The following is a 15,561-nucleotide window of genomic DNA, read 5'->3' on the forward strand; positions in this document are numbered from 1 at the left end:
TGGTTTTAAACATTCTTCAAAACATTTGGGATAATGTAAGTACACAAGTCAGCAAAATATATAACACTGTTCTAGTGGTTTTGGGATATTTTAATCAAAAAATCTTACATATTGTGCCTTTAACTGATTTTATAAAAAATGTATTTATTATTATTATTTTTTTTTTTTAAGAAATACTGTGTTATGTATTTATGTTTTTCTAGTAACTTTTTCTGATAAATATTCCTAAGAAATTAATGTCTCAATAATAGTTGTATTATTATTAGTAGTACTATCATTACATTAAGTAATACATTTCTGTCACAGTTTCTTCAAGTTAAAATAATGTTCTTTTTAGCAGCATCATATGACCCCTTTAAGTAATATATTTCTGTCACAGTTTCTTCAAGTTAAGCCGAACTTTTATTTTGACGGGCTGCTGCTGTGAAGACCTTTAAGTTTCTGCTGTATATGATATGACAGTAGATTTTCTCAAATGAAGTGACTCTCGTAGCAGTTTTAGAAATTATGTTTATGTGCTCATATATTGACACGGCAGAGGCTGAAAAAACCACGAGCGTTATGTAGTGCGCCATTCATTCAAACAGATACAAGCAGAACATGCAGGATTCATATTTAAAAAGTATTTTTGTGAAATAATATTCACTGACCCTAGTCCATATAGCAATTTGAAGTATACGGACCTACTTTTGATTTAATTGTCCAAAATTTGGCAAATTCCATGACACTCCTCTTTATACAGTAAATTCCATTTTTATGACTGGATTCTGCGATACCGTCCGCGTTTTCCGCATTGCGGAAATCATAGGGCGCTATACTAGGAATGCACCGATAATAAAATTCTGGCAGACACTGATAAGCAGGTAATTATTTTAATGTTATGGCTCATAGAGGGAAATGAGCATGTAATATTAAATATCCAATACTGAACAATTCTTTAAAAAAAAAAAAACTCTACTATCGCTCGATATTGTCTTCATCTTCAACTATGAATGTTTGAATTCACAACAACCTCTCTCAAATTTTTGTGAATATATTTTTAAGTGATTATAGTTTTAAATTTGAACAGCTTACCTTGATGGGTTTGATTGGCTCTTGATGCTGTGGCTGCTGCGGTGATTGGTGATGCATTTGCTGCTGCATGTGTTGCTGATACATCTGATTTTGGTCTTTGTTGGCCATCTCCATGTCTATCATAGATTCATCCCATCTACCTCTGCCTCTTCCTCTTCCTCTGCCTCTGCCTCTTTCAGGAACATATCCTGTTCCATACTCTCCCATCATACCCCTAGAGTGTTGAGGTTCAGGCAATGGGCGTATACGTGGTCGTCCACGTGGCCTTGGAGGTCCTTCTCGTTTAGGCTTTGTGGGCCTCCTGCCTCTTTTCTTCGGTCCATCTTGTGGCATCAACTGTGGAGGGGGACCAAGAGATGGGTATCCAAAATCTAGATCACCCATTAAAGGGCTTAAACTTCCTCCTCCCACACCACTTGATTTGCGACAACTGGACACGAGGTCTGGTATCAGATCAGGAAGTCGGCTTCGGCTGTTGAGGCGAATGTCAGCTGGGACGTCGGCCTTATCCTCATCATCTTCAAATTCATACTCCTGTGCATAGCTCTTTTTGGGCAAGGAGTTTGGATCAGGTCTTTCCTTCAGCAGATGGAAGGAACTCGACTTTAGGAGCTTCTTTGGGCGAGAGGAACAGAAGATGGGAGAGGTAAGACCCACAGATCCAGACCCAGATCCCCCAGTACCTCCCATTTTGGCACCAGATGCCTCCCCCACTGTTCCAGTTGTCCCCATTCCAAGGCTTGCTGAATGAGATTGGATCAGTCCAAGCTGCTCTGTGTTGACTGTAGATGGGAGCTCATGAGTCTTCAAGGAGTCAAGATCCAAATGCATGGTTCCATTGTCATGTTCTGAAAGATCGTGGCAATATTGCCCATACCCCTGGTCACTGTGATGGCCAAGCATATCGTAACTTTGACCTGTATTGTCTCCTCCTCCAGGCGTTGTTTTAATTCCTTCCATTCCTTCCTGCACTGCTTGGCCAGGTGCAACCCCATCTTGACCCTGCCCAGTTCCTCCTGAGCAAGTGGATTTGTACTCCTCCGGGCAGAATATATCCTCCATTCCAGGAAAGAATGAGCGGTCCTCATCTGGGAGAAGAGCATCAGGAAAGCAGATGGATGTTAAAGGAACAAACCTCTGGCTATGTTGGCTTTGATTTTGGTTTTGAGTTGATTTCACTGCTGAATTCCTGGTGTCAAATTGGGCTTCTCCTTGATGCTGCTCAAGTTGAGGTTGCGGAATCTGGGAGGTATGAGAGGGGTGAGACTGCTCCTGTTGCTGAGAAGCTGCTGAGGAGGCCTGTGGAGGAAGGTGATGATGGCTCTGCTGATTAGGATGGGAGGGGTGAGGGTGTTGATGGTGGGAGTTAGGATGTTGAGGACCTTGTGACGATTGTTGCTGTTGGTGGTGATGGTGGGATAGGTGGTGTCCATGGGAAGTTGTCGATAAACTCATGTCTGGCTCAGCAAGATATGAGTGTAACTCCGAAGCATGGTGCTGCGTTGGGTGGTGAGATGAAAGTCTTTGTTGCTCCTGTGATTGACGCCTTTCTACACTTCCTGCTGTTCCTGTTCCAGAATTTCCCCTGCTTCCTTCACCTCCTGTCCTCTCATCCACCATCGCTCCCTCTTGGCTAGATGTCTGAGAGAGGGAATGCTCCAGCATGTCTAGTGAAGACACTGTGTTAGACTTAGGGCGGCTCTGGTCTTGCTGCTGAGTACCATGACCATAGTGACCAGCTGCTTCCATAGCCTGGGACTGAAGCTGGAGTTGGAGCTGGGATGTCAGGGGCTGGGAATGGGTCTCTGCTGACACAACTCCCCCAGTGGCTTCCATAAGGGCCTGCTGGCTTACAGAATGCTGCTGTTGCTGAGGGTCTATCTTGCTGCGGGTGTGGGACAACACAGACTGCAACAAATGAGGGGATTGGTGAGACTGGTCAGTGGGAGAGTCCATAAGCGACTGTGACTGGGAGAGACGTTGTTGCTGCTGTGGTTGTTGTTGTGGATGTGACTGATGATGTTGAGTTTGCTGTTGATGTGCCTGTTGATGCTGATGTTGCTGCACATCTGGTGTCTTGCGTATGTAAGTAATATCTCCTGAATCTTGAGGCTTTTTCTGAAGATCCATGTGAGGGTGAGAGTGCAGGTGTGTGTGGGTGGGCGTATGTGGAGTGTGTTGATGGTGGGAGGTGGATTGTTGAGGAATGGAGTGTTGGGAATACGGGTCACCCCGCCCATAATGCACCACTGATCCCAGAGAATCATGATGATGGTGAGGATGGGAATGTGTTTGATCTGAACTCCCTCGTCCTCCATCACTTACAGATCTGTTGCTCTTCTGCTGTGGTTGTTGTTGATGTGGTTGTTTATGCTGCTGTTGTTGCTGCTGCTGATGCTGTTGTTGTTGGTGATGTTGCTGTTTCTTTAGGGACATCTCCAACTGACTGTCTAGTCCAGCTCCACTCCCTGTGCCAGAGACGGCAGCATTAGAGGTGGCACTATGTGTTCGAATAACACTCTGAAGTTGGTACCTCTCTTCCGAGCTTTTGCTCATCTCATAAGCAAGCCCCTTATTTCCATCCTGAGCTGGAAGGACTGGAGGCTGCTGGGTGGGCTGTGAGGAATGATGGCTTTGAGGAGCATGGTGATGGGATGCTTGAGGAGAAGGACTCTGGGCTTGAAGAAGGTGTTGGATGAGGAAATCGTCATCTACATCATCATCCTGTTGTGACCTAGACTCTGTTACACCAAGCATGCTGTTATCAGACTTTGTTTTGGAAGGAGCAGAAGGGTGGTAGGGTTGTGATCGAGGTCCTCTTGTGTCAGGGTACCCTTGTGGAGAAGGCAGAAATGAAGGCGAGAGAACGGAAGATAGATATTTGTTGGATCCTGTTCCAACAGGTGACTGAGAAGGTCGTGAAGGTGCAGGAGAATGCAGACCAGGGCGGATGATTCCAGAATTGCTAGACGGAGATGGGCTTGAATCAGGGATGTGGTAAGATCCACCACCTCCTCCACCTCCCACGCTACCGCTGCCTCCAGTTCCTGTACTGCCTCCACTAGTACTACCACCAGTTGTTCCACCACTTGCTCCTGACCTAAGAAGGGCAGGTGAGTGTCCTGATGCACCATAACCCATTGAGGGACTTCCAGCACCCCCTAAGGATGATGGCAGAGACCCATAACCTGAATCAGTCCCATATACTGATTCCGCTGAGAACGACTGACTTCCCAAATTCCCATACCCTTTAGCCACTCCAGAGGTCCTAGCTGAAGGAAGATCATGAGTCTGTGGAGAACTGAATCCCCCATATGACTGGGAAAGGTGTGATGGGGGAGGTTGACTTGGAGAGAAAGACTGCGGTTGTGGCTGAGGAGGGGTCTGGCCCGTTAGACCACTCGATGACTTTACTGGAGCCACTGGGGATCCGTAACCCGAGTGGCACGACTTGGGAAGGGTTTGCTGGGTGGAGTTAGAGGAACTCTGAGGGGGCTGGGAATGTGACTGGGGTGGAGGGGGTACAGTCTGGGTTGGTGGCTGTTGTCGAGAGGATGCAGAGGCAGAAGTGGAGGTTGGAATGGAATTAGACTGACGAGCACTAACAGATGCAGAGGAGGAAGAGGATGAAGATGAGGATGAAGCAGAAGAGGCAGAGGGTGGTGTGTGGGGGGTTCTGGAAGAGGATGCAGATCCAGAAGAGGAGTAACCACTACTGGAGGTGCTCTTAGTCCCCTTTCCAGCCCCACCAGAGGATGAGGATGAAGAGGACCCATAAGAAGGTTGGATTATCGGTCTGTACTGTTCAGTCCTGGGGGAGGGTTTATGGTCTGAGGAAGGACTGTGTTCACCTAGGGGACTGCAAGAGAGGCCAGCATGGCGAGTATGAGTGGCTTGCTGATATGACACCCCACAGCTAAGGTAGTGCTGAAGTGGATGAGGAGTGGATGAGGGGGCTTGTGCTGGAGAGGGACGTTGGTAGTGTTTAATTACACTGTCTTGTCTTGGTACTGTCCGCTCTTGGGATGTTGGCTGAGGTGGAGCAGGGGTAGAGGAAAACACAGAGGCACTGTACAAATGGGAGGGCTGGTCTTGAAGCTGAGAGGACAACAAGTTGAACTGATGAGAAGGTAAATGGCGGGCAGAAACTGAGGCTGCAGAGGAGGCTTGAGCAGATGTCACCCCAACCCCAGTTGGATCATGACTTCCACGGTAAGCCGCAGCTGCACCCTGTGATGACAACAGGCGGTCAAAGCCCAGACTTGACTGAGAAGGCGTCTTGATGTGGAGTAAAGGATCATGGGGTGACAGGAGGCCATTGGAGGTGGGGCTGAAAGTGGGCGTGTCCTGTAAGGACAATGAGGAGGTCACACCAGGAAAGGACCGCCCTGAGAATGCCGCTGGGTGCTGATAGGCAGACAAAGCAGAAGAGGATGGGAAGGATCCAGATCCAGGAAGAGCACCCGAGATGAAAAGCTCTGCAGGGGCAGGCGTGTGCATGGCTAAAATTTGGAGAGAAAAAACACAGAAAAGAAAAGACAAAAGCTAAGGCTAAGAAAACACATACTAAAATAATAATTTAAAAAACTTAATGAGTGCAAAGACAATACTGTTTTTTTGACATCTGTGCACATGGAGTCATTACAAGAGCCAATTAATATTTTTTAATATGTGGCTTACAAGTTGTTGCTATGGCAACAGTGTTGCCAGTGCTGGCTGAATGCACTTACAGTTTACCAGCATTTCCTCCATACATTCAACATATCTGATGCAAACAGTGACTGTGCATTCTTGATCTGATCCTTATCAAATATGTTATTTCATTTTGTGCAAACTTCATATAACTCAGTAAGCTAAGCTTACCGGTCTGCCATGATGGAGTGCGAAACTGAGATAGGAGGGATGAGGCAGAGGGAGGCGGTTGTGGACCCCGGGACTCTAGTGCAGATATAAGGTTCATAACTGATGGATCTGGGCCTGACGGACTTGCGTGGTGCAGCCCAGCATCAAAAAGCCCAGACAGGCCTAAGAAAACCACACATATGGAAAAACAAGTATGTAATGAGCACATTTGGTAAACACAGCATTAATTCTATACAAAAGACATATGCCAAAAATCATTAGGATATTAAGTAAAGATCATGTTCCATGAAGATATTTTGTAAATTTCCTACCGTAAATATATCAAAACTTCATTTTTGATTAGTAATATGCATTGCTAAGGGCTTCATTTGGATAACTTTAAAGGCGATTTTCTCAATATTTAGATTTTTTAGCACCCTCAGATTCCAGATTTTCATTCGAAAAATTAACACTTAAGACTGGTTTTGTGGTCCATGGTCACATATCCTCTTAATAAGGGACATCAAAAGTACTGGTGCATCGGTAAAAAATCAATACTACAACAAAAATATAAATGTAACAATACTAGTCTCTCTACTAACTCTGTAATTCAAAATATTATGCTTTCAAATGCTCACGTCTTGTGTGCATGCACTAATTCACATGCACTTCTTGGTCAAAATACTTCTCTTGGCAGAGTATTGATGTAAACAATCGATTTGGTCTTAAGTGAATGTAAACAGACCTTCTCATTCAAAACTCTTACAGCAGTTATTCATACATACTAATATATTATATTTTCTAGTCATGCAGTGCAGACTACTTAGTAGTTTTTTATTGCATGTGATAACGTTTTTGATTTCTGAACATTTAATTGAATATTTGATACTTGTTGGATACTTGAAAACTGCAAGCTAGGGCAATAAATCGATAACAATATAATTTTAAAACGATATGAAGAGTTCGATAAATGTTCGATAATGTTTATGCACCAAAAGCAGAACGAAACAGTGCTAACTGTGACACACGGGCCATTTATCCACTCGGATCAAAGTTTAAACGGCAGCGCAAGCTCACTAGAGCAGGTGACTCTAGGTCACGCGAGCATTAAACAGCGCTGTGAGATCCAGTGTGAAGTGCTTGAATTCAGCGAACAACACAAATGACCCTGTGATTTTAAAGCCAGATGAAAGCACTGACAAACAGGAGAAACACTGTGTGCAACGATATAGTCAGAAGGTTTTTCAATCTACAAATAATTTACCATGGATTTATTATAGTAACACTAACTGCACCGTGGTATTGTGGCAGAAATGTGGATATTTGTATCGAATTTTACTATATTATTAATGTAGACATGAATTAAATGTATTAAAGGAGTATTAAAATATAATTACAGTATTTTTTTGTTTTTAAGATATAGCATGTGTGCATTTATACTAAATGTTTTAGACTACTGTTTTTCATACAAATACCTAAAAAACATATTTATATTTTTACCATGGTATTGAGGTGCTATATGTGTGGTTTTAACTGTGATTATCATGATTTAAATGTATGCTACCATGGAAGACCAATGATTAATAAAAAATAAAAAAAACGTCAGAATAATTACATTTCACCATATAAACATGAGGTTGCTAAAATATTTACAGATGTTACTGATTTTGATAATGAACAAAAATTTGCATCTGCATCCTAACTCAAGCTACTACTACTATCAAATGTGCATTTTTAAAAGGCAAAAAAAGTAATATTATTATTAATATTATCAGGCAAAACAAACCTGTTTCTTGATTTGAAACAATATCACTCATTAGAACATGCTATGTAGATATAGCTGTATGTAGACTATATAAGCTCTATAATAAAAGCTACAATTGGGCACATTGTGCTTCAAAACCTCAGGGATGCAGTGCATCTTCTTATGCAAGTGTGTCTACATCACATCCATCGAAAATTAACTACCAAGCCAGTACACGTAAACATTTTCTGGGCTTGCTGTGATCAACAATATTCTGTGATCAGCTTATCTGATCATAAATCAATCGCTATATCAATAAATGATCAGCATACATCATAAATAAAAATGAGATATTCCACAAGTGCTGTGGTTCTACAGGTGCATCTCAATAAATTAGAATGTCGTGGAAAAGTTCATTTATTTCAGTAATTCAACTCAAATTGTGAAACTTGTGTATTAAATAAATTCAGTGCACACAGACTGAAGTAGTTTAAGTCTTTGGTTCTTTTAATTGTGATGATTTTGGTACTGAACTGAACTTACTGAACTTTTCCACGACATTCTAATTTATTGAGATGCACCTGTATACATGTCAACATGATACAAAGAAACCAAACCAGATGTTTGAACGTAAAGTCAAAGTAATGTCACTCACCCAGGCTCCTTCCAGCTGCACCCCAAGCCCCACCCTGGCCAGATCCACCAGGATGGTGATTGGTAGCATAACCCTGCAGGGGATGGGGAGTGGCGTAGGCTTGGCGATGAAGAAGTTCAGACTCTGGATGTGATGATCTAGAGCTGCCATACACCAAGCTGACAAAACCAGAGATCAACAGGGACTGAGCATTAATTATCAATGATGCTTGAAGCAAGTGTTAAAGTTATTAAACAAGTTTGCAGTTTTCCTATGGTAATCTCTGTACAGTAACTAATGCATAACCAAGCTCGTTAATGAGCAATATTTAAGTAGCAATTTTGTAAAGGGTATTATACTGGTATAATTAACTTGTAATTCAATTCTATTAGGTTTCGTAATTTCTAATTAGTACAAAATTCATAATTTTGAATGAATAATCTTGAAAAATTCATAATCTGTAATAAATAAATGTGGATTTATGTATCAGAAAAATCACAAGACCTGATGATCTGTCAAAAACAAATTATATAATAAATCACACCATAAAATGTGGGGTTAGTTCACCCAAAAATGAAAATTAGTCCATGAATTACTCACCCTCAAGTCATCGTAGGTGTATATGACTTTCTTCTTTCAGACGAATCCAATCGGAGTTATATTAAAAAGAACAAAGTGAGGCACCATGTGAGGCACTTTTTATTATGGATGAATGAGCTTTATTTCACTTCTTTTGGACTGATGAAGTGCAACACCCGCTGCCTGCCATTAAACAGCTTGGAAGATCAAAGTCCATTTTTAATATAACTCCGATTGGATTCGTCTGAAAGAAGGACGTCATATACGCCTAGGATGGCTTGAGGGTAGGGCGATTTTGCAAAACATTTAAATCTCGATTTTTCCAGAATGTTTGACCGATTCTCGATTTTTTACTAGTCAACTTGAAAATGTAACTAACATGATTCAAGTTACTTTTTCTTTATTAACCCTCTAGTTAAAGAACATTCTATTCTAAGCGCAGCACACATGAAGTTGTCAACATGATGTAAATGTTAAACAAATCACTTGTTAAATATCTTTGCAGAAAAGATGCAAAAACTACAACTACATATTGTACAAACTTGTCTTATACATATTATGTGTTCAGAAATAATACGAGGAAAATTATTTTAGAAAATCTCAAAAGTCAAGGTAATTCAAATTCAAAATGACTGAAGGTAATAACACCAGTAGACTTTTATTAACTTTAAATGTTCTTTAATATTTCTAATATTTCTATTCAAAATCGCGATTCCTCGATTTCTAAAAAATAAATCGTGGCAAAACATTAAATTCGAATTAATCGAGGAAATCGAGAAAACCGCCCACCCCTACTTGAGGGTGAGTAAATAATGGGCTAATTTTCTGTAATTAAAGTGGCCTTTATTAATGTTTATTTGTTGTTGTTCATTGACTTTAAGAACTCAAAAAGAACAGTCATCCAGCTTTTATAATGTGCTGTGATGTTTTTTTTTATACATAGATTTGTAATATCTGACATAATTACTTTTATTGGTGCACTTTAATATTTACATATCTGGAGCTGTATTGGAGCTAAAACATCCTAACTTATCCTTATCTAATCTATCAACCATGGCGAACACTTCTCAGATATTAAGATAATAAACTTCCTTATACAATAAACTATAATAAACCTGAACAGCATTTTTGAGATATTGAATTTATACCAAAAAATAATGTCGTAACAAATCCTAATTTGAACTACATGTCATCAAAAACATGTTTTGTTGTAAATATATTCTATATTGCAAATGATTAACATTGTTTTATTAACATTATTATTCTTATTCTTATTATTATATTAAGATTCAGTGGGCTGTACAACAGAAACATGGTAATTTATTCTTATCATATCATGGAGATTTTACTTAAGATCTCATTCATTCTCCTTCTCAGATATTAAGATAGGATAATAAGGCACCTGGACAGCATTTTTGAGATACTAAATTATACTTACAAATAAAACAATTGAATGCAATATGGCAAATGAAATACATCCCATCAGACACCAGCCACTGTCATACTGTAAAATTAATGCTTTTGTTATAAATAAAGGCCTATTCTATATTGTAAATTGTTAGTAACGTGTTTCATTAACAGTACTGGCTTTTTTATTATTATCTTGCCACTGTTATATGTGCGAACTGTATGTAAAACAATCATGTCAGTAAAGTACTTTGAAATTGAAAATATTAAAATAAGCCTTTGCCAACACCAATTATGCCTATTTAATAAAAATAAAACACATTTTTATGTATGCAATGATTTGTTGACTAGAATTCACGTCTTAATGTGTGACAGTGAGCATAGCATTGGCGGCTAACTCGTTAGCAAAGCAGCGCAGTTCGCTCCCATCTTCAGAAGAACAAGCGCGACAGCTAGCTTCACGGATGTCTCAACGGAAACGATGGGCGTTTTTTATTACTTTCACTGGCATGAAGTAAAACCTAACATAGGTTTCAGATCATTTTTGTTGTTGTTGTTTAAATCAATACTAGGCCCACATGCGACAATAGCATGATGAGGTTAGCTAACGTCAGGTTTGACTGTAACGTTAGCCCCTCATCATCAGAGGCCGCGTAGCATTGTTTCCACGATTTATAAACCAACGAGGAATGTTTTTCTACAAAACGCTATAAACGCACACGTGCATTTCCAACGCAACCGCTACGTTTAATTCTGGCATGGTGTGTTTTAATCAACGGGATCGTAGGTAAAGCGGCAGCATCTCAGCGGTTCGCGTTCTTTTTAGCGATCTTTTCTCGGTAGGCTCGACCCGAGCGAGCCCCTCGTTCATCGTGGATGCTAACTGGATCTACGAGGGGGTCCGTACTAAAATCGTGCGAGCTGACTTCACCCCGCCCCCCACCTTTTTTCTTCTTCCCTCTCCTCCCCAAACCGCACATTAGTCCATCAATCACACTTGAATTTCCAAAGCTGCAATCCCTCGCTTATTTGAATAACAATAGCTACACTAATACCTTCTGACATCCTACGCAAATGCATCGTCAGAGTCAGATGCAAATGCACGGGTTTGCACGGTCTGTTTTGTCCCAAACATCGGACATCATTCGTGTTTTCAGCATGGCTGCATGCTTACCTTGCTTTGGCTGATCTCTCGTAGCTCCATCCGGCTCCTGCGCCCAAATCACCGAAGCCAGCTCCCGGGTAATTTCTGTCCATCGCTTCGCAATAACGCGCGGCTGGATGGTGCGAGCGAACGGTTTCGGTGCAAAACTCTCTTCTGCACAGCAAGATCGCGGCCCCTTGTCAGTTTTTAATCATTCTTCCTGGTGAGAGACGACCAAGTCCATAAGAGTGAAAAATAGGATATTGAAAAGGGAGAGGGAAATGGAGGGGAGGAGATGAGTGCGTGATAGAGGGGGTGTTCACCGACCACCTCCAAAGAAATAACTCACCTCCTTTTCAGCCTTTTCTCGTTTAAAACCAGATCGAGTAATGCCATGCTCCTAGCGGGCTGCGAAGAATTCGGTTTGACCTGGTTACCGATAAATTACCGATGGACGCATATGACCGTATACGTCCTTTCCCTTGTTTCTCCTCCCCTTTCTCCACTTACTTTACTTGTATGAAATATGCATCGAGCGAGCAAGGGACGTCGGCCGTTAAACGACTGCTAACGTTACATTACGCATGCAACGATATTGCGAGCGAATCTGGAGAACAGCAAACGCGACATTTAAATTCCACCCACAGCGTTGTTGCGAGCTAGCAGCGCGGGCTAGCCCTGTGTCGACGCATCTAAATAAGATGGTGCTGCTGATGTGTTTTCGGTAAATCCCGCTCCGCTCGCTTCGGCTTGCGTTCGACTCAACGGTGTCTAAAAGCGACGCTGCGCGCAGATCCCGCACGGTTCGCTTGAATGTCGAGCTCGAGGCCTCCCTTTTTCATAATATTAGTCATTTTCCCTCGAAGACGCCATTTTTGAAGGCGGCTGTTTCTCTCTCTTCTCCCTCCCCTCCGTCTCTCTCATACTCGAGCTCACGCGTCGTCTGGTCCACCTCACCTCCTCGAACAGAAGCTATTCCCGGAACACATTGCTCCCTCTTATTCAACCAAAATGGTCAGAGACCAGAGAAGGGGGAGACGTTCGCAGATGCACGATGTCTGGCCTTCAAGTGAAAAGAGCGTCATTGTGGGCTTCGTGTTGTTGCTGTGGTAAAGTCGTCCCCCCACACCTTTGACAATGACCATGAACGGTGACAAATCATTTAGAATATGTTTACATCTGCGACCCTGGACCACAAAACCAGTCATAAAGGTCTTTTTTTTTTTACATTTTGAGATGTATACATCTGAAAGCTGAATAAATAAGCTTTCCATTTACAATATTTGGCAGAGATAGACTACAACTATTTTAAAATCTGGAATCTGAGGGTGCAAAAAAATCAAAATATTGAGAAAATCGCCTTTAAAGTTGTCCAAATGAAGTTCTTAGCAATGCATATTACTAATCAAAAATTAAGTTTTGATATATTTACAGTAGGAAATTTACAAAACATCTTCATGGAACATGATCTTTACTTAATATCCTAATGATTTTTGGCATAAAAGAAAAATCTATAATTTTGACCCATACAATGTGTTGTTGGCTATTGCTACAAATATACCCCAGCGACTTAAGACTGCTTTTGTGCTCCAGGGTCACATATCAGCCTGCTGCCCCACTCTGAATGAAATGGCATTGTAATAATACAGTTATACCAACAGTACCAAGCTTTTCACTACCCTGTGAACAGGGAAAATGGGAGAGTTCTACCTGTTCTGACCATTAAAATACTTGTATTCACTTAATCTGGTGTAGTTAAGTTATAATGATATATAGTTCACAACCAGAGCTGGGTTACATGACAAAAATTGTAATTGGTAACGTAATCCATTACATTACACATTTTAGGTAATATTTAATCAGACTACTTTTAGATTACTTTCGTTTTTCCACATTGATTTCAAATAGGATAATTTTGTACCATATTGATATAAAAATACAAAGAGTAAGAAAATATATTCCAACAAGTACAGTGAAGTGCATTATATTACATCAAGCTTTCCCAAACTGGGGTTGTGATGGAACTGCAGGGGGTTTATGAGTCTAATGAAAAGCTAATAATTAAATCATAAAAATGTTAAGTTAAAACAAATAATTTTAAAATGAATTAAAAAAAAAACACTTACTGAAAAATGAAATATTTTATTTGTTTACCTGCATGTCATGCGACCATCAACCAATGTCACAGAACCAATGAACATGCAAGTATGATACTTCATTATTAAAATATATATTTTTTTTTTATCTCAGGTGTACTTCAAGTAAATACATTAGGTGAAAGAGGTTCAGGTGACAAAAAACTGGTGAATTTGTGCATTTTAATGTGGTCAAATTATGTGTAGCCACCTGACTAATGACTGATCTCTGTGTGAAGGTCCAGAAAACCGGAAGACTTTCTGACTGTTTATAAGCGGTGGGCTATTTTAGAAAGAAAAATTAAAAAGATGAAAAAGAGGAATTAGGGAGAATCAATAAATTATGAATAAATTATTGCTATTGTGTAAATAATCCATAAAAAAATAAATTGTAGTCTGATTACAAGTATTTTAAAATGCAATTTAATCTAATTACACATACTTAGGCCGGTTTCACGGATGGGGTTTATCTTAAGCCAGGACTAGGCCTTAGTTAAATTTAGATATTTAAGCAGCTTTTATCAAAATGCCTTAAAAAACCTTTCAGGTGTGCATCTTGAGACAGAACAATGGCAATGACATATTTTAAGATGTGTAAGAGCAAGATATTTTCAGTTGAGACAGCTCAAACATGCATTTTAGTCTGGAACTAGCCTTAAGCCTCGTCTGTGAAAGCAGGGGTTAATTTTTGGAATCTGATTATGTAATCCAGATTACATGTAATCAGTTACTACCCAGCTCTGTACACAACACTATTTAATGTTGTTAAACGTACACAGATACTGTAATGCATTAAATGTAAAGTAGAAGTTAAATATCACGTTTGTTTAGAAAATTAAGAGCTAATGAACAAGTAACCTTAAAATGCATTTTAAAAATATATGAAATTAATTGTATCTGAAAACTAGTAAATTTAGATGTTACCACAGAATGAATTATACAATGTAAAAAATAAAAAATAAAAAAGTGGTAGCTAAATTAAAATTAAAAATGTATATTGTTGGAGTATTTTACAGGCAAATATTATTTCAGTCTTTCTACTTTGGATAATGTTTAATTCAACATGCTACTTGCTGTAATTGTGAAATTTACTAGCAATTTCTGAGTAAAAAAAAATGCATCAATTTGTTTTTAGTCTTCACTTACTAGAATAAGTTTTAGAAGAAAGTAGGCCTAGTATCTCAGTAAATAAAAATAAAAAATCAAAGTGGTAGCTAAATAAAAATTAGTGAAGTTTTTTTTTCAAGCAACACAAAATGTACATTTTGTACAAATGCAAGTATTAAAAATGTATATTCTTGGAGTATTTTACAGACAAATATTATTTCAGTCTTTCTACTTTGGATAATGTTTAATTCAACATGCTACTTGCTGTAATTGTGAAATTTACTAGCAATTTCTGAGTAAAAAAAAATGCATCAATTTGTTTTTAGTCTTCACTTACTAGAATAAGTTTTAGAAGAAAGTAGGCCTAGTATCTCAGTCTTTCTGCTTGAAAAAAATGTTTAGTTAAGTGCCTTTTTTGTAATTATATGCTAAGCTCTTAAATACTAGCAACTTAAAATTGTTTCAAACTAAATCCTACACCATTTTTTCTGTTTGACTGGTTCGATTACGAGCAAGCATTATACATTAATGTTTCCAATTTTAATCACTAAGAAATAAATGAGTAGAAAAACAGACATTAAATGTATGGACATTTCCTTGAACCCTACAGCACAACACAATGCAATGTATGAAAGCATACAATTCCTGTTACCCATGCAACATTTTTACATTAAAACAGGATTTAAACAGTAAAACAAAATAAATGAGCTGTTTAGCAGCCTAATTCTGGTGTGCCAATGTAGCTTTAAATACCCAAAACTAATCACTCATGCATGAAGGTGTGCAAGGAGCATAGCTATGAACAAAATGTCCTTTCTACCTTCATTTATACATATCTTATTATTAGCACATTATTATAAATTTACATTCTGGAATTGGATAAACTCCAGACGTT

At 39.5% G+C, this 15,561-nt stretch overlaps 1 protein-coding gene across 1 annotated transcript in view; it reads right to left on the bottom strand.

Annotated features, from left to right (window-relative positions):
* LOC107732166 (proline-rich protein 12-like) overlaps positions 1 to 12,528 on the bottom strand; it is a 22,302-nt gene extending 9,774 nt beyond the window's left edge. The window contains exons 1-4 of the mRNA XM_016543435.1: positions 11,455 to 12,528; positions 8,316 to 8,473; positions 5,938 to 6,099; positions 1,075 to 5,576 (exon numbers count right to left, since the gene is read on the bottom strand). Of these exons, the coding sequence (XP_016398921.1) occupies positions 1,075 to 5,576; positions 5,938 to 6,099; positions 8,316 to 8,473; positions 11,455 to 11,537 (4,905 nt within the window). The 5' untranslated portion in view covers positions 11,538 to 12,528. The remainder of the gene's footprint in view (positions 1 to 1,074; positions 5,577 to 5,937; positions 6,100 to 8,315; positions 8,474 to 11,454) is intronic.
* Between the last annotated feature and the right edge of the window lie 3,033 nt (positions 12,529 to 15,561).

The sequence above is a fragment of the Sinocyclocheilus rhinocerous genome, unplaced genomic scaffold (genome assembly GCF_001515625.1).
Source record: "Sinocyclocheilus rhinocerous isolate Xijiao unplaced genomic scaffold, SAMN03320098_v1.1 scaffold1541, whole genome shotgun sequence".
NCBI classification, from domain to species: Eukaryota; Metazoa; Chordata; class Actinopteri; order Cypriniformes; family Cyprinidae; genus Sinocyclocheilus; species Sinocyclocheilus rhinocerous.